This window comes from Cucurbita maxima, unplaced genomic scaffold (genome assembly GCF_002738345.1).
Source record: "Cucurbita maxima cultivar Rimu unplaced genomic scaffold, Cmax_1.0 Cma_Scf00002, whole genome shotgun sequence".
Taxonomy (NCBI): Eukaryota; Viridiplantae; Streptophyta; class Magnoliopsida; order Cucurbitales; family Cucurbitaceae; genus Cucurbita; species Cucurbita maxima.
Window position 1 is genome coordinate 4,751,044 of NW_019272018.1, and position 18,248 is coordinate 4,769,291.

At 35.0% G+C, this 18,248-nt stretch overlaps 3 protein-coding genes across 6 annotated transcripts in view; 1 reads left to right on the top strand and 2 right to left on the bottom strand.

Annotated features, from left to right (window-relative positions):
* The first annotated feature begins 5,893 nt into the window (after positions 1-5,893).
* LOC111496618 (vesicle-associated membrane protein 711-like) lies at positions 5,894-10,323 on the top strand. Its single transcript, XM_023147117.1, has 4 exons — positions 5,894-6,383; positions 7,431-7,607; positions 8,303-8,465; positions 9,898-10,323. The coding sequence occupies exons 1-4, from the start codon at positions 6,164-6,166 to the stop codon at positions 9,986-9,988; spliced, it is 651 nt and encodes a 216-aa protein (XP_023002885.1). The 5' UTR covers positions 5,894-6,163; the 3' UTR covers positions 9,989-10,323.
* An 83-nt stretch (positions 10,324-10,406) lies between these two features.
* On the bottom strand, positions 10,407-15,014 carry LOC111496608. The gene is made up of 3 exons (XM_023147107.1): positions 14,254-15,014; positions 12,501-12,685; positions 10,407-11,202 (listed from the first exon to the last, which is right to left on the bottom strand). Exons 1-3 carry the CDS (start codon positions 14,804-14,806, stop codon positions 10,702-10,704), a joined length of 1,239 nt encoding a protein of 412 aa, XP_023002875.1. The 5' UTR covers positions 14,807-15,014; the 3' UTR covers positions 10,407-10,701.
* A 1,110-nt stretch (positions 15,015-16,124) lies between these two features.
* The window catches only part of LOC111496584 (putative clathrin assembly protein At5g35200), a 5,567-nt gene continuing 3,443 nt past the window's right edge, over positions 16,125-18,248 (bottom strand). For 3 of the 4 annotated variants that reach the window (XM_023147082.1, XM_023147076.1, XM_023147095.1), the window contains 5 exons: positions 18,107-18,184; positions 17,785-17,955; positions 17,196-17,274; positions 16,885-17,003; positions 16,125-16,651 (listed from right to left, as the gene is read on the bottom strand). In XM_023147082.1, coding sequence (XP_023002850.1) covers positions 16,298-16,651; positions 16,885-17,003; positions 17,196-17,274; positions 17,785-17,955; positions 18,107-18,184 — 801 coding nt within the window. In that variant the 3' untranslated portion in view covers positions 16,125-16,297. The remainder of the gene's footprint in view (positions 16,652-16,884; positions 17,004-17,195; positions 17,275-17,784; positions 17,956-18,106; positions 18,185-18,248) is intronic. The other variant, XM_023147086.1, reaches the window with a different exon arrangement.

The following is an 18,248-nucleotide window of genomic DNA, read 5'->3' on the forward strand; positions in this document are numbered from 1 at the left end:
AGGAAGGGTGGGGTTATATAGGAATAGTAAGGAAAAGAAGAAAACAAAAGAGCCCTAAAAACAAATCACGTGAACATGGGGCTATGCCAACCATGATCTAAAGGACATCTTCCTAGTTGGCATTGGCACTTGCAATTTCATTCCCTATCCACTTTTATCAATTTGTAAATTCTATTCAATTCCGATAAATAGAAAATAAAATATCTATGCAAATCAATCTTTTTATCTAAGAATCAACAACTTTGGGATCATTTCTTTCTTTAAATCATTTAAATGAAATAGTGAACTAAGATCGGGATCATCAAATTTCTTTTCTTTGTGATAATATCTCATTATTATGGATTATTTCATACTATGGTTAATAATTTTCAACTAATTCAAGAAATCAATCCGTCTTGTGTGGTCCAACATCAGTTGGAGAGGGAAACGAAACATTTCTTGTACGGGTGTGGAAACCTTTCCTTAGCGGACACGTTTTAAAAAAAGTGTGAGGCTGATGACAACACGTAATGGGCCAAAGTGAACAATATCGGCTAGTGGTAGGCTTGGGCTGTTAAAAATGGTATTAGACCCAAACACCAGGTGTGAGGCCCCTACGAGAGATGGATTGTGAGATCCCACGTAGGTTGAAGAGGGGAAACAAAACATTTCTTACAAGGGTGTGAAAATCTCTCTCTAATAGACACGTTTTAAAACTATGAGATTGATGACGATATGTAATGGACTATAACGATAACAAGTGGTGGATTTTAAAGTCATACATTAGTTGAAAGTTGATGAGAGAAAAGAAACATTTCTTATAAGTGTGTAGAAACCACTCCATACTATGAAGCTAAAAACAATATATAACGGATCAAAGCAGATAATATCTGGTAGTGCTGCACTTAAACCATTACAGTCTATAAGTTACTTCAACGTTGTAATACCAGGTAAAACATGGGGTTTGAAAGAACATGGGATCCTAATTCATTTCAATTATGAGAATAGAAACCCTTTATCCCTGCAATGATTAAGCAATGGGGTCCTTGATAATACAAATCTATGAACACTGCACATTTCAATAATAAAAATAGGAAAAAAAAAAAAAAACAAAACAAAATGATACTGAAAGTTGAAGAACTGAGAGCGAATAATAAATAGAGTGTGGATTTTTGCGAAATAATTAAAAAGGTAGCAATTAATGTGAACCAGCTCATTCATGCCGATTCCTTCATAATTTTGCATGGGAATTTCTGAAGAACAATAATTGTTCAGCTCCAAGCTTAAACCGCTGATTCCAACATAATTTGTGATACAAATCGTTTTTCACCGCGTTTCTTGTAGTTTGCTATAGATGTAGGTAGGCAGGTAGCTAGCGTTTCTTGTTTCAATTTGTTTGCCCGTTTGCCTAATTGGAACACGAAAACAAAGAAGCGAGAGGGATTTGAGAGATAGCATACAGCTAGCAGGCATGTGGGGGTGCCCATGCATGGTATCTACAGCAACAGGTCACACCACAAAGATGTATATTACAACAACCAATGTCTCAACATATCTATATTATCCTTCAGTTTTTAGCTCAAATCCCGACGTCTTGAAGGCTTCGTCTCGATACAAATGTCATTTTTATTTTTGTTAACTTACTACGTGGATGGAAAAGATTCCAATAAGTTGAATTATGTTCAATTTGTAACAGTCCAAGCCCATTGAAGGTGAATTGTGAGATTCCACATTGGTGGTGGGAGAAAAAAAAAAAAACATTTCTTATAAGTGTATGAAAACTTCTTCCTAACATACGTGCTTGCGTGAAGGGAAACACAACAAGAACAATATTTGCTAGTTATAGGTTTGAGCTTGAGCTATTATACAATTGGATATTTATAGTTTGATCAAATCTCATTAGTTATTGACTATTATTGTATTGAGTAATAAATATATCACGTTTTGAAATAATCATTGATTGTATTAGAGTTTAGGGCTAAGTAAAAATAAGAGAAAACATGTAAACGACATATAGATCAAATTGAAACTTTTGAAATAATAGATACCAAATTGAACAACTCTATGATGATGCATTATTTTCATTTCTAAACCGAGCAAAAAAGAGTTGAGTAAAGGAAGGAACGGAGAGGAAGAATGTAACCACCCAAATTCATCACTAGTCACCCTCACTGTTTTAAAACTTATCAAAGATTTCCACACCCTTACCTCTCATGGGGGCCAGTATTCTCGATGACACATAGTTCGGTGTTTGACTCTGATACCATTTGTAATCGCCCAAACTCACGATTAGCAGATATTGTCCGCTTTGACCGTTACGTATCACCATCAATCGTACAAAAAGTTTATACACTTTTATAAGTAATGCTTCATTTTTATCTACAACCAAGGTGCAATTTTATACTAAAAAAAAAATTAATTATTTGTACGTAAATTTGAATTAACGTGAGTGTACAGTGGAAAGTGTTTGTGTGAAGGAGGAGAGGAGAGAGAGAGAGAGAGGCATGTGGGTGGATGGTGAAGGAAAGGTGTGTGAGCCATGGGGGGAATGAGGTTAAAAGAGATCAAGCTGTATGGTTTTTTGTCAGCTTGTGAGATCCGTGATTTTGCTGTCCTCATCATTGATGTGATTGCTTCTTTCTTTCTTTCCTCTCCAATATCTTCTCCTTCCCATTTTATCTTATTTTCTTAACTTTACTCATTTAATTTTAAAATAATACATCTTAACTAACTCTAATTTTTTTTAATACAAAAAATATATATGAGTTACTACAAATATATAATAATATTATACTTACCGTTTTATAAACATTCCGAAAACATATTAACCAAAAATATATATTTTAATATGAAGATTAATATGGTAAAAGAAATGAAATTGACGTAGTTTGTAATAATTAGGAGCATCTCAATTTACTTTTAAAGAAAGGCAATAATGTAAGGGAACTTTTTGATATATATATATATATATATATATATATATATATATATATAATATATATTTTTCAAGAGGTTGGTAATTAATAAAAATTGGCTATATTGGCTAATTATTCAGAAAAATGAGACGACACAAAATCAGAGCTGTTTCCTGACTTTGCATGGGAAGGGGATGGCAGAGCTATTAATGGGTTTTTGTTGTGTGCGATGTCGCGTAGAGTAACATTTCTTCTTTCCCACTCATGGCTGTGGATGCAGGACGGAGATCTACGATCGAGTGGCTCTTCTTCCTTTTATGAACGCCCACTTGGGTGAAGTACATCAGTTGATTTCTACCACACATTCCGTGGACCCCACCCCCTAACTTTTAACTTATTATTTTTTACTTTTAAATTTCTTTTTATAAAAAACGAAAAGGTAACTTTTAAAATTTACTTCCAAACGTATTTTAAAACACTTCAAAATTAAATTTATATTTTTGCTATAATACTATATTCAATCAAAACTAAATTGATCAATTACAAGAAATTTAATATATATAGATATGTTTTTGAAGAAAGAATATATTGCGAAATATGAACAAAGAACTTTAAGATGAAGATGAAATATTCTAGTCGTCATGGGAAAGAAAGGAAGAAAGAAGAACATCCACCGTGATACGGACTCGCACACCAGAATCAATGAGGTTTTACGAAAAAACGCTAATTGTGCTGGGAAGAGACTGAAACAGAAATCCTCGAAGACTCGGAAGTGGGCCCCGGACCCTGACTTTCCAGCAATCAAACAAAAAATCTCTCATTTCAAATGAGAATCGTTAGATATGAATTCATGAACTTCACTTATTTTTGAATTCAAATGTGTGGGATGGAGAGCCATTGGGAAAGTGGCAAAGTGGCAGATAAAGAACTTATGATAATAGTACGACTTCTTGTGAAGAACCAGCCAAGTCAAAAGATGGTAGATTGTGAAAATGGTTTGAAGTATAGGGCCTATAGTTAGATGCGTGTTTGACATGTCTTTTCAAAGAAAGTGTTTCTAGGTGAAATGTTCATTTTTTTTAGAGTTGAGTTTGAAAGTTTTAACTCGAGTTTCGTTGCATAAAAGAGATCTTTAACATTAATATGATATTGATAAGAAAAAGAATCACTACAAGGGGAGTAAGAATCGGATTACCTTGTTGATCGAATATCTCAAGGCAAGAATATTGCTTGAGATTCAAATCACTCTACAAGCAAGATCGATCATGTCTAGCTTGAATGATTCTTGTTGATCAAATATCTCAAACACTTGTTTGAGATTCGAATCACTCCACAAGCAAGATTGATCATGTCGAGCTTGAATGATTCTACATGCAACCTAAACTAAGTAGAATTGCAAATAAACTTAGCCATTGGCTAAAGAAAACACAAATGCTTCTTTTACTATATATTTCCCAAGTCTCTCACCAATACAACATACATGGCTTTATATAGCCTCAAAATGAAACTACTAAAAGACATTCCAAGAGTTGTAACATTCATATCATAATTAACCATTATGTAATTGTAAAATAAAAAGTTCTAAAAACTCTAAATTACTTTAAATTGTAACCCACCCAAAATTTATAACCATCAAACTTCATTCTTCTTCAATGTGACATGAATTGAAACATCTTTTGATAATTTTGACAACTTTTTCTTCACATCTTCATTGAATTATATTGTATGACTGATGTTTTTTGGTTCATATCAGATACTTAGGGGAGGTGACACAAAGTGGAGTTGTGTTCTAAGTCAAATTGCCGTAATTGAAGGGAGAGTGAGCTCTTTATGTTTATAACCGTAATCCCATCGACAACATCATAACAGTTCAAGGGGTCAACTTTGTTAGCGGATGGGATATTGGATACTTCAACCTGGGCTCATCGATTGACTCATGACGTATTTTCCTTACGAGTAATTAATTGAGATGCTCAATTCGGTCCCACAAATCTTTGACGAGCCTTCAATTTGGGCTCATTCATTGATTCATAGTGTATTTTCCTTATGAGTAATCAATTGAGAGTGCTCAATTCAGTCTCACAGCCTTCGACTTGGGCTCATTGGTCGATTCGGGGCGTATTTTCCTTTTGAGTAATCAATTGAGATGCTCACTTTGGTCCTACAAGCCTTTGACGAGCATTCGACTTGGGCTCATCGATCGATTCAGGGCGCCTTTTCTTTATGAATAATCAATTGAGATGCTCATATCAGTCTTACAAATCTTTGACGAGCCTTTAACTTGGGTTCATTGATCGATTATGGGTGTATTTTTCTTATAAGTAATCAATTGAGATTTTCAATTCAGTTTTAGAAGTTTTTGAAGAACCTTCATCCTCTTTTAGTATATGTAGGCCTACCAAACTTGGATAGGTTCAAATCCACAAACCTGTCCGAAATCGACCCATAACATGTAGTAAGTTGAATTAATTTCATTTGAATAGCCCTTGTGTGGTGCTACTTTGCTAATAAATAATATTATGATATTTTCATAAGTCAATTAATAATTAACGTGGCTATCTAATTTTAAGGAAATAGTCTCAATAAATGTTAGAGTTGGGTTTGAGTTCTTACCGATATCTCTATAATGTTATATCTATATAAATATATATTTGACTAAAAATTAAAAAACTAAAATAACAAGAGTAAACCATTTATTTGTAACCTTGTAAATAAATAAATAAATGGGTAATAATAAAAATGCTAAATTAATAAAAATTTGTTTGAACTTTCAAAAACTTTAATAATATCTTTAAATTTTTAAAAATTATTTTTTTTTTTAAACTTTTGAGAGGGTTTAAAAAATATCTTGAGAAAAAAAAAAAAAAAAACTTGGTTAATACCTTTTAAACTTTTTTAAATAATATTTTTTTTAACATAGATTTACAGTAATACTTACTAAAATTCAAAAATTAAATTATTATAAAATTTAAATTACATAGCTACCAACCACGATTCTACCCGCTGATTTACAAACGCAAGTTTTTCCCGCCAAATTCGGGGTAGGCTCGGACGGCATCGCGTAATGCCATTGGCTTTGCACTACGACACTTAAATCTCCGCCTCAGGAAAGAACAGAAATCTTTCATTCTTCTCCTTCCGCTGCAACGATATCTGTCAAATTAACTCCGGTTTGCAAGTCCAGATGCCTCTGGCCTCCGAGCTCCTCCTCCTCTTTTCTCGTAAATGAGGTCTTGATACTAATAGGTTTTTAGTTGTTAAGAGGAGCGATGGCGATTCTTTATGGAATGGTGGCCAGAGGACACGTTGTTTTGGCCGAGTTTAGCTCTACACAGACGAATGCGAGCGTCATTGCGAGGCAGGTTATGGAGAAAATGAAGCAGGGAGACGATGATAGCAATGCGTCATTTTCTCACGATCGCTACATCTTTCACGTTAAAATGACCGATGACCTTACCGTTCTTTGCATGACCGACGAAGCCTCCGGAAGTAAGTGAATGATTTAATCTTTCGAGTTTTTCTGCAACTTAGTTCGAAATTCGTATCCACGAGCCGTCGTGGTACGGTTCCTAATAGAGATAATAATAGGTCTTCTTAGTGAGACTTGAGGACTGAAAACGAGTTCTGAAAATCTTTTTCTAATAGTTCTTGCAATGTTATCGTTTTGATAAGTGATTCTGAGCACTTTCCATCGATTTCTATCCATTCGATTTCAAACGAACTTTGTAGATCGGAAACTGCGGGAAAATTTGTGATGACTTTATTGTTTTCCTCATTCTATGTGTTCCAACCAAGTGAATGCGTAAGAACGGTAGATGCCATTGTCACGAGCGTAAAACACAATTCTATCGGCTGCTAAACCGAAACTTCGGTCGGTTCTCTGTTTGTGTTGTAATTTTTTGACCGAATTTTATTGTTCTTGAGGACAGAAGTAACTGTTTGCTCGGACGGATTTGTTTTAAATCATTTCTTGATTAGGAATCTGTATAGTAAACGCTCTCAACTCTACTCTTTAGGCCATATAAATGTTGAGGAGGTGAAGAATTGGTCCCGTTACATATAGTTTCCTATATAATCATTTTTTTTTGTCACTCGGATTTGATGGTGAATTGCAAGAAAAAGTTAGTCGACGAGATTTCGAGGTTGCATTGCAATTTTGATTGAAAATTTCTGTGAGAAATTGCATTTTCTGTTTGGTTTCCGTTTGATAGTTTAGTTCCTTGAAACAGAATGCAACCAAATCATAATTCGTTCAAAATTTCGAACTCTAAGCTTATGAACATTGAGCCAATTTCTTTTAAACAGTATATGCTGTTATTGCAATATCGCTGCTTTAGTTCTTGTTGATTTGTCTCAATTTGAATCTACTTGTTTGTAATGGAAATTTTCTTCACCTGTATAAAATGACTGCTTCAGTAGCATTCATATTGTCTATATCTAACTCTTCTCCAAGTTCGTAGTTTCATCGTCACCTTGATCGGAGATGAGTATTCTCATTAATCGATGATAGTTAAACTTCTTTCAATATTTGTGCAGGGAGAATTCCTTTTGCATTTCTCGAAGATATTCATCATAGATTTGTAAAGACCTACGCTCGTACAATTCTTTCAGCTCCTGCATATGCAATGAACGGTGAATTTTCAAGGATTCTTCGCCAACAGATGGACCATTTTTCAAATGATCCAAATGCAGATAGGCTAAACCGCTTAAAAGGTGAAATGAGTCAGGCAAGTTCAAAATTATCTTATAAACTCTTTTGGTCTAACTAAGTTGTTGATCTTATCGATCATTTGAAATACTGGTTCCTAGTTTCCAAAATTTATCCAATAATCGTTACTGATATTTACCGGCTCTAGCAATGGATTTAATTATCTATATAATTCATAGTACATAAAAGAAAGGCTTCGATGGTGGATAAGAATATTCCTAATGATTCAAATGCCAATAGGCTAAACCGTTAGGTGAACTTCGTCGGGCAAGTTCAGAAAATTGTTTGCTGAGCTCTCAAATTCTGTTTGATCCAACAGTAGCTCTCTGTGCTTTCCAGAATCCAGCTATCAATCTTTACTGTTTATTACTATTGATCCTTTGCAATGGATTTAATTAGGATTAGAGTACGTTAAAGAAATAATTTGTTGATGGATAAGAATATTAACACTGATGGTCTTTGTGGGTGCGGTTTTGATATACATTCTTCTCTTACAACCACTATCAATCTACGTGAGCCTGATACAGATTATTATACTAGTATTTCAGCTTCAACACTCAGTATAGGATAAAAAGAGCTATGTTATGGTTAAAATAACTGTATTTAAAGCAAACTTGTTTACATTGGGTCGGTATTTGGTTTCACAATACATAAATTATACCAGAACAGAAATTCATCAAACAGTGGTATGTGATTACAGGTGAGGGTGTAATGATGGATAATATTGAGAAAGTGTTGGAGAGAGGTGACCGCTTGGCTTTGCTGGTGGATAAAACTAAAAATATTCAAGGAAATGCTGTTCGATTTAGAAGACAATCACGTCGCTACAGAAATACCTCGTGGTGGAGAAACCTTAAACTCACGTAAGTATCTTTGACAAAGTTCTCATATTTTGTTCAACTTACATAATTAAGAAATTATTAGTGCGAATTATAGGTATAAGTTTATAAGGCTATTTCGGTAGTCACTCCATGCAGTACACAGACAATGACCGTCTGCTTTCATGTCTTGCCTTAAATTGAATTTAGACTTCATTGGTTTCTGCTTTTGACCATGTTTTCCTTCTAATTGTAGAATCATGATGGGCTTATTAAGTTGGGTAATATCGAATCATCACTAAATTAAAAATTTATTCAAAAACTTAAATTAATGATAGGTTAATGTAAATTTCATATTTTTTATGAATTCTCTGTCAGTTGTTAAGAAGTTGATTTATTTCAACTAGTAATTAAAAAACCTTGTCCTTCCAGCCAACTGCCTCAGAATAGGTATGACTGTTGTCAAATCATCACTAAATTTAAAAACTTAAATTGATGATAGGTTAATGTAATTTTCATCTTTTTAATATATTCTTTGTTAGTTATTGATAATAAGTGGTTGATTTATTTCAACTAGTAATTAAAAAAATTTGCCCAACCAACTGTGATCCTTACTTTTCTTTTTTTTTCTTTTAGGTAGTGAAAAGAGAGTAAGATTTGGAACCTTGTTCTAAATTGAATTACTCTACAATCAAACTTTGATCAATCAAACTTGATCAAGGTTTGATTGAATGACTCCGACGTACTCTACCACAAAAATTGCTTATAATCTTAGAAATGACCAAGATGATGTTGAAATTTCTTAGGACGAAAGTTTCAACTTAAAAGGTCAATTTCATTCATCCTAAATTTGATTTTTACTAAACAATTTTGTGTGTATTTATAGTCTCCCACGAAAAAAAACTCTTATGGCCATGCTTGGCAATAGTAACTTTTCATACCCTTGAAATGCCACTCCAATAAGTTATAACCATGATTGATCAGCTTTAAAAGAAGTAATGGTCATGTGCAATAAGTTCGATGAAGTGAAAACTACTTATTAGATTATTAATATCTATCATGAAAAGAGAAAAACAGTGGTGGAAAATAATAAGTATGTACGTGCATAGCTATAGCAGAGTAGCCAAGTATATGCTTTTGGTTTGTTGTAGTTTGAGGCTTAAAGGGGAGACGGAAGCTGTCCAATCTCCCTTAACTTGTACTTCTCTGTTATCAATAATAATTGGTTTCAATTTCAACTTCAATCAATTTCATTAGAGAGTGAGCTGTGAGACAGCAATTTGTGGCAGTTGGATGGAAGACAACGCAATGTCCCTAAAATTCATTTTACTTACATCAGAGTTTGGTCCCTCCTGACACCCCCTGGCACTTTCATGTGGAACCCAAAAATTCTTTTGAGCTAGGAAATATGCCCATACTATTATTTTGAACGTATAGAAACAAAGAAAACAATAATCAGTTTGCGTTTATCCTGCAGATGTTCGTTGTTGCCCATTTTCACGATCATCCTGTATATTGTGCTAGCATTTTTCTGCGAAGGACCACTACTGCCATCCTGCTTCAATTAAACGAATGCAGAAAACGCAGCTAAGTGACCTATTTATCACTTGTTCAAGAACATGTGCCGTACGGTATAGTAGTCGTGCACTGAAATATATACAGTTCAAATCTTGTTCATCAAAATTTACTGTACAGATTAGAGCCAATTCGATCCACTTTCATCTAACCTTTGCCAATTGGCGCAGGCGCTGGAAGCATCAACTCCTCGTGGCTAGCACAAGTTGTGGCATATGTCGGTAAGATACGCAAGTCTATATCCACTATACACACATCCCGTCTACCCTTGAGATGAAATTCTTAGAGGACATTTAATTACAATTTAATCTCGACTTTTTATCGCCAAGATTTTAAAGGCACTTTTTAAGAAATGAAAAAAAAAAAAAGTAATAATACATAGATACTGTAAGCCTAGTTTTCAAAAATAGAAAACCAAAACGTAAATGAGAGACCTCATCTAGAGAATTAGTTTGGAATGTTCGATTGAGGGAATAACAATGAGTGAAATTCTCAACTAGAATCTCAACACCTTATGAAGAAAACATATGCACAAAATTTATCCTATAAAGAAACTAAGTGGAAGATAAATAAGACCTATTCCTTTGAAACTACTCTACTCTAGAGGGAAAACTAAGGGTTTTTTCGTTTTTATTAAACTCGAACTTTTTGGGGGAAAAAATAGTGGGGGTTGAGGTTGGGGAAATACGAGGTTACGTCCACCTTTTTAGTCAAATTCATCCACATTAAACCAATCACTTGAATCCCCACCGTCTGATTCTGTGTCCTGCTTCCATGTCCTCTGCTGCTGCTGATCCAGCTTTGAGCCTGCATTTTCATGCAGATGAACCCAATCACTGGATTCGGTTGATGAAGAAGTCCTTGGGGGGGTTATTACAGAGAACTTTCCAGACAAATCGGTCCCATAATCCTCTATTTCACTAAATGATATTGTACCTTCAAGACCACTCCTTTCTTTGACATCCGCAGAAGTTTTTGAATCTGCCATTTTCAACTGGTGATTGGTATTCTCTTCCTCTCCATCCATAATTCCCAATCCTTCGCCTCCCTCAATGGTTTGAGTCGAGTTTTCCTTTTCCTCAGACGGCATATTTCCCATTTGAGTGCCACAAACTAAATTGTTGTTATCACAAGTATCCTCAGAGTTCACCTGTGATTTCTCTTTTCTTTGAAATTTATCCAGAAGTAGGTTTCTTGCTTCGATAATCTACCAAAAAAGAACAAAGTGTCACGTTATTAATCAGAAACTTAAGTAAAAGTCATGCTAATAGAGAAGTTCATTGTGGGAACTTGAGTTTGAGTGAATTTTGTTATTAGATTTGCAATCATGCATTCGGTCAAAGTTAATTATTTAAACGTTATAGACAGGCAAAGAAGAACCCAACTGAAACGGGGAAAAAAAAATGGCATAAGATCCCAACAGAAACAGAAGAGAATCTGGATTAGTGTAATTAAGGTTGTCGCTCTCTGGACTTGACCAAATCGATTTGAACCTACGTCCTTGGTACTTTTCTGAAAACTACATCTAAATTTTACCACAAACAAGTCTATAACTTGATTGAATCCAACTGGTCAATTTTTTTCAGTTCCACTATGCGGTTCCTTTAAGTAAACTGAAATTTGTATGATATTAATCTTTAATGTATCTATGTTCTTAGAGAAAGTTATAAAAATATATCCCAAATAAATGGACAGTCTCGTTATCATTTTTCTTATGCAAAAAGCCAAACATAATCATGAGTTCTGTAAACATTTGAACCAAATCAGACCAACAGAGCAAAAAGGTCGAACCTAACCATTAAATTTGGATCAATTCAATTTGGCTTATCATTATGATCTCTCACGTGTGGGTGCAATTTGATTATGGTGATCTAACCATCACAAATACGTTGGCATACATACCAATATTCAATTGGCAGACAATATCCAACAATATTCAATTGGCAGACAATATCCAACAATATTCAATTGGCAGACAATATCCAACAATATTCAATTGGCAGACAATATCCAACAATCTTCAATTTGAAGCAAATAAAGGACTGGAACGCATCGAAGTTATATAAATTATCTAGCATTAATATAGCATGAAAAGACTACAATTCTAGCATGAAGTGTAGTTGCACTATATTAATGGAAAGAAAATAGGGGAAAGTTAATAACATTTTAATGGTAAGCATAACAGTCAGCAGACAATGAACTTGAAATGCATTAAACACACAGAACGCAAATATTGAAAACAAGAAATGTGTAAAGGCGTCCAACTTGCAGTATAGGGATAGAAAGGCCAGACAGCAAGCCACAAGATGATTCCTAGCTCAGAAGAGAAAGATCCAAAATTATGAAGAAAAAAAAAAGTCAATGCAACCAAATCAATTTATGATTAAAAAAAACCCTAAAGCAATTCCAGTTAGGCTTTAATGCAACAGCAAGCATCACTCATAATAATCTGCAAACAACCTAAAAATGAAGAATATGACATTTTAAAAGGGAAATAAGTCTTACCTCAGGGGTTTCTAAAAGCTCAAAATCATCTTTGTTGAATCTTGGAAGCAACAATATAAAATAAATCATCCAGAAACGTTCATTGCTCATGGAACTCTGAAGCTGTATTTTAAGAGCTGAGATATTTGGAATCAATTGCTCAACAGTTGAAGTGTGTATGCTTTGAACGTCAGACATTTTAAAATCTGCAATAAAGCTAATCAATGCATTATGCTAATAGTGAATTAAAATTAAAGCATATAAACCGACTTACGTATACAAAGTGCTCGATGTGAAATTTAACTTCTCAATAATTATCGTTATCACTACCAAAAGAAAAATTGAGTTGGAAATATGAATGGATTTTGGTAACCTAATTAGCAATTCCAATTAACATAAAGGTTGAGTTGCATCTTCGTTATAGTGGATGTTATTCTAATTTAGCAAAAGCTAAATCATACGAGAGGCATCAGGTATCTACGTCCTCGGGCTATACCAAAACATTAAATGAGAAACAAAAAGCAATAAAGAGAATAGCACCTGAAGATTTTACGCCACAACCAAGGACATGCTATTACCAACTTGTAAAGAAACAAGTACATGTGCTTCTTGGAGAAGCACAAGAAGCACCAAAGAGTTAGAATTTTTATTTATTATTTTCTACAAAGGTTCTCCAAATCTTCTTGTCTATTTGTTATTGAGGGGGAAGATGACAGAAAATACAGCCTGTATTTCAGATTAAGCTGAGTAGGAATATGCCCCAACTACCTCTCAGAAATCAGTATACATCGAAGTGTCATCATCACTTGGAATATTCTCACCAACAGAAGATGGTAAACGATCTTAGTTACATTGATAATTATCTTAATCCATCCTGCGACCAATTCTTGTAGTGTACACAACCAAATTCAGACGACTGCTTGTCGTCTACTCTAGGACCAAGTGAAACAAGACGTACTTGACCTACTTTTTTTTTTCTTTTAGTTCAATAGTAATTGGTGTACTATCCTCTAAGCTACACTCAAATTGACACATACTTGACATATTTGATACCATATTGAATAAAAGAACATATATGGAGAAAGTGGTAGTTTCTATATGATCTTTAAATGGTTATGGTCAGAAATATATTTGGATAAGCTCCTGATAAGATGGAAGAGTACTTGGATAACAGGTATTCTTCATCTAGAAGAAACCAAGGCCCCACGATACTTCTCTCTAAACACAGAACAGGCAAACTCCAATTTGGAATATATATTTTCCATGCATTAAAGCAATCCGATAAAGAGATGGAGAAAAGAATATATAGTTTTGCTTTCTCTTTTCAGGTTTAGTTCTTGATCTTGATTTATTGTTGTTCTTGATCTTGATTTATTGTTGAAGGCAGTATGTCCAAGTCTCTAGTTGCGACATATATAGATTTCAACCTGCCTAATCTCTCAAATACTATATCGATTTCAGCATCAAACAAAATTATATTGGTACATTAGGCTTCATAACATGTGAGTTAATTCTCAGAGAAAAAATAATAAAAGAAAAAGGAAAAGAAAACACAGACGATTGAGGAGAAAAAATGCAGAATACTATTGCTCGCGGCACCGAAGCATTCTAATGAATAATGATCACTTATGGCTCTAGTTTAAGAACATTGTGTGCAATTTGCAGGCACAATGTTTTTATCCTAATCTCTATTTATGCCAAATTCATTGGCCAATGATTAAATACCGAACATATGTTTTATCACAAATATGAATAGCAAAAGACTTGCAGTTACCTGTATCAACAAGCGCCAAGGGAAAGTCGGTCCAGTACTCTGGCCGCAAAGAAATGTCGTTAACAAAATTTAAAACCTCATCCGTAATTCCTGGCGTATCATCAACACACTCGTCTTCGAATTCCTCATCTTCTTCATCATCAGCAGAACGACTCTGAAATTGCAGCAAGTTAGAAGCAAACCTACAAATCTCTCCAACAGCCTTGTTGCTACGAACAGAGAGCATCGAGAAGCCATTTCTCAAGCCACCGTTTATCTCTGCGAGATCATTACGAATTCCTTGAAGCTTTTGAGAAAGCGACGAAGAATCTGAACTCGATTCGGAAGAATCAGCAGCAACAATCACCGCTGGCGATGGTTGTGAAGAGAGAAAGTTGGCGAGGCCACGTAGCTGACGGCTCAGCGTCTCACCAAGCGCGGTGAAGTCGTCCTTAACAGAAGGATCGGCAGTGGTGAAATGGACGCCTTCCGACGACGACAACGAACTGTTCAACGGAGACTCGGCGGGTATATCATCATCGCTTGCTTGAAAAGACTTAAACAACCAAGACATGGTTACTCACAGGTTTTGTTCGTCCGGATTGTTACTGAACGAAATTAAAAGAGAGCATCCGGAGAGTTTTGGAAATGGCGGTGAAGCTAGTCTAGTTCCTTCGTTCTCCGTTTTTCGGCACTGTATCTCTCTATCTTGTAATTCTGTTTTGATCTCTATGTTTCCAAACTCTTTCAAGCGCCTATTTCCCCGCGGTGCCGAATCTGAAATTTCTGGTACTTCGTTAACATATATATTTTAGTTTATAAATAGTTTTTTTTTTTTTAATGTTGGTGGACCCACATACGAAGTCCATATATAAAATATGCTGACGTGGCTTTAATACTAGAACTTTTCTCCAATAAACCACCTCTACCACACCAAATTTGCACGGCTAGTCCACCTGGATTTTGCCACGTAGACTTCCTCATACGCCCCTTAATTACCGATATGCCCTCCACTGCATCTACTCACTTTAAAAATTAATTTTACATTAAAATATTGTTTTTTTTAATTTTAAATTTATCCAATTTTACTTCCTACTCTTTATAAATTTTAAATTTAGTCCTCACTTAATTTTTAAATTTAAATACTATTTTGGTCGAAACCCTTTTAACACAATTTTTTTAATGTATTATATATATATATATATATATATATATTAGGGATATATTATTTTGATTCTAAGTTTCAGTTACCACTTAGCTGGTTCACTACGTCATTGTACCATGTTGATGAAAAATTTATCAAAGAAATATGGGATGCGATGAAGAACAAGTTTGAAGGAATTGAGATGAAGTCTGGTGAAGGAGTGACAGAATGCTTTTCCAAGGTCATGGTAGTGGCAAATAAGATGCAGATTTATGGAGAAGATCTGCAAGATGAGTTGCAAAGTTCCTTGACAGTACATGAACAAGAAATGCTTATGATGTCTTATGAGGAATTGCATGGAATCCAAAGAGAAGATTCGTGGTTTATTGATTCTGCGTGGTGTTCTCGTCATATGAATCTGGTAGTCAAAAGGAAAAGTCGGTTCCTTTCTCTAAACTCAAACCAAGACCAGGAGAAGTGTTGCAAGACAGGAAAAAGGAGTTGCACTTATCGAATGGGTCAAAGAAGGAACGGTTCCTTTACAAGCCATTCGAGAAACCTTCTCAACTAAAATTGATTATGGTTGCTATCTAGTTCGATGGGGGCATTAGATGTAAGAAATTGGAGAATGAATTTGGAGAATGCTCATGTTGTTACCGAGGCATGTCCAAAATTGAGTAATCATCTCTTAAGCATAGGGTAGGGTTAGCCGAACAGTGGACCTTATTACCATCTTTCATGACACAAATAATCAATCAAAAGTCTGTCTCACTAATTATGATCAAAAGAATCTCACCCTAGCTAACTTAACTACTACACATACACAAGATATTGTACATCTGTATACACCAGATTTAGCAGCCCCCCATTTGAAGAAGTTACGATCATTAACATTTCTATCAGAGTGTTCTTTGGATGATTTTAAATGAGACCAGTAAAAGGATTGGAAGCGTGAACAGGCGTACCCGGATTGTAGTGGTAGGCATTGGTCCCGTGAGGATTTCCGAAAGGATTTGACTGTTGCGAAGGAGCCATCATCATCTGCTGCTGCTGTTGAAATATGAAAGCTTGCTGCTGGTTGGCCATGGCTGCCATTTGTACTGAATGAGGTGCAGTCACCACAGTTGAAGAGACAAAGGGATCATGGATTGGCTGTTGCATCATGGCACCGGGCATTGGAACTGGTTCCCATGGATTGTAACTCACGCTCTGATTATTTCTTCTGATTGCATCATCATATAAGCTGTCTAATGTAAGCAAGTCCAACCCTCCGGCCTTTGCCAATCAGTTCAAAGCATTATCAGAATATCATAAATTTGGGCAAAGAGGGAACGGGATGTTGTTTAGGAGTTAGAACAGTAGAAGACTAATGGTCTCCTGGACATATCTAAGATGAAATGCTAGAATACAAATCTGGGCGACAGTACCGATTACATCACTATTGTGTATACATCCGACATGAATGCAAAATCTTATGTCTAATGAGTATATAGAATAAAGATACTTACCAATTTGCTTGTAGCAGCTACACTTTCATTTGAGCTTGGTGCCGTAACAAGTGCCAATTCCCAGCCTGTAGTTGTAGTACCATCAACTTGGCTAGGAGCAGAACTGGTTTGTTGGTCGGCTGTGATCACAAGCAGTACAAGTACAGTGAGCCGACTCCACGTGTATGGTTATTCCAATTACTACCAAAAGCCTAAAGTATTGTTCCCCTTTTCTTTACTAAATTCTAAATAGCAACTTCACATATTGAATTGTTTTCTATTGCTTGCTATTGAAATTTGAAGAAAAATGCAGATAGAAAGAGGAGAACTACCAACTGGGACGACAGCCAACGCCAAAGAATTCTTCTCATCCAAATTGGAAGTGGTCTCAGCTACAGGATCATTCAAACCCTGACCAAAAACAGATAATTGTCCCAAAAACGTATTTCCAGAATAATCATGTGACTACATACTAATTTCGTAAAGAAACAACTACACTTATAATAGGGAAATTTCAGTATCTGTTTATTTGAAAAGTTCAAGATACCGACCATATTTACTTCAGGAGATCTGAAGACTAATGGTTTCTTTTAAGCATTAAAATAAGTTTTTTAAAAAACTCCGTGTAAAATTAAATTGGAGTCCAATAACATCAATAAAATCTCTTCATATCTTCGAGTTTTTTAGAAGAAAGAATATAAGAACGAAATGACAAAAATAATATATAGTTTCATTTTTAGCCGTTGATTTTTAGTTCAATACAATAAATAATTTTAAGAATTCAAAATTAATCATTTTGTAATTTATTTTAAGAAAACAATTGGTCAAATTATTTTCAGTAAATTAGTAACCACTTAAGAATCACGATTATGTTATAATCTACTAATATTAGGAGTAGACTCACTAACAATAGAAGCTTACCAACAAATCAGGTTGTTCAGTCACGACTGGTTCTACTTTCACTGGTTCAGGGGGTGGCGGAGACGCAGCTGGTGGAGGTGCCACTGGTTGTTCCGTTTGCACTTCTGGTTCCTTCTTGTGCTCAACAGCCAGAACTTCTTTAGGGGCAGCTACTTTATTACCAGCAGTCTGCTTATTATGATGTGTACCAAAAAGAGTTCAGGTGTTTTTCATAGAATATCTTGGTGCTAACCGATTATATGAGAGCGTGGAGAACAAACAATTTGGGAAAGCATAAAAAACAATGAATAAAAGAGAAGTAAAAAAAGAAAAAAGGCACTACCTGATCCTTACGAGCTGCTGAAACTCGTGGAGCTTCTCGTACATAATCTTTCATGGCTTGTAAAAATGATGCAGGAGGCTTCAAAATGAGCACACAAAACACGAAAATTAGTCTTTTCTTTTTATGGACAGATGGGGGGGGG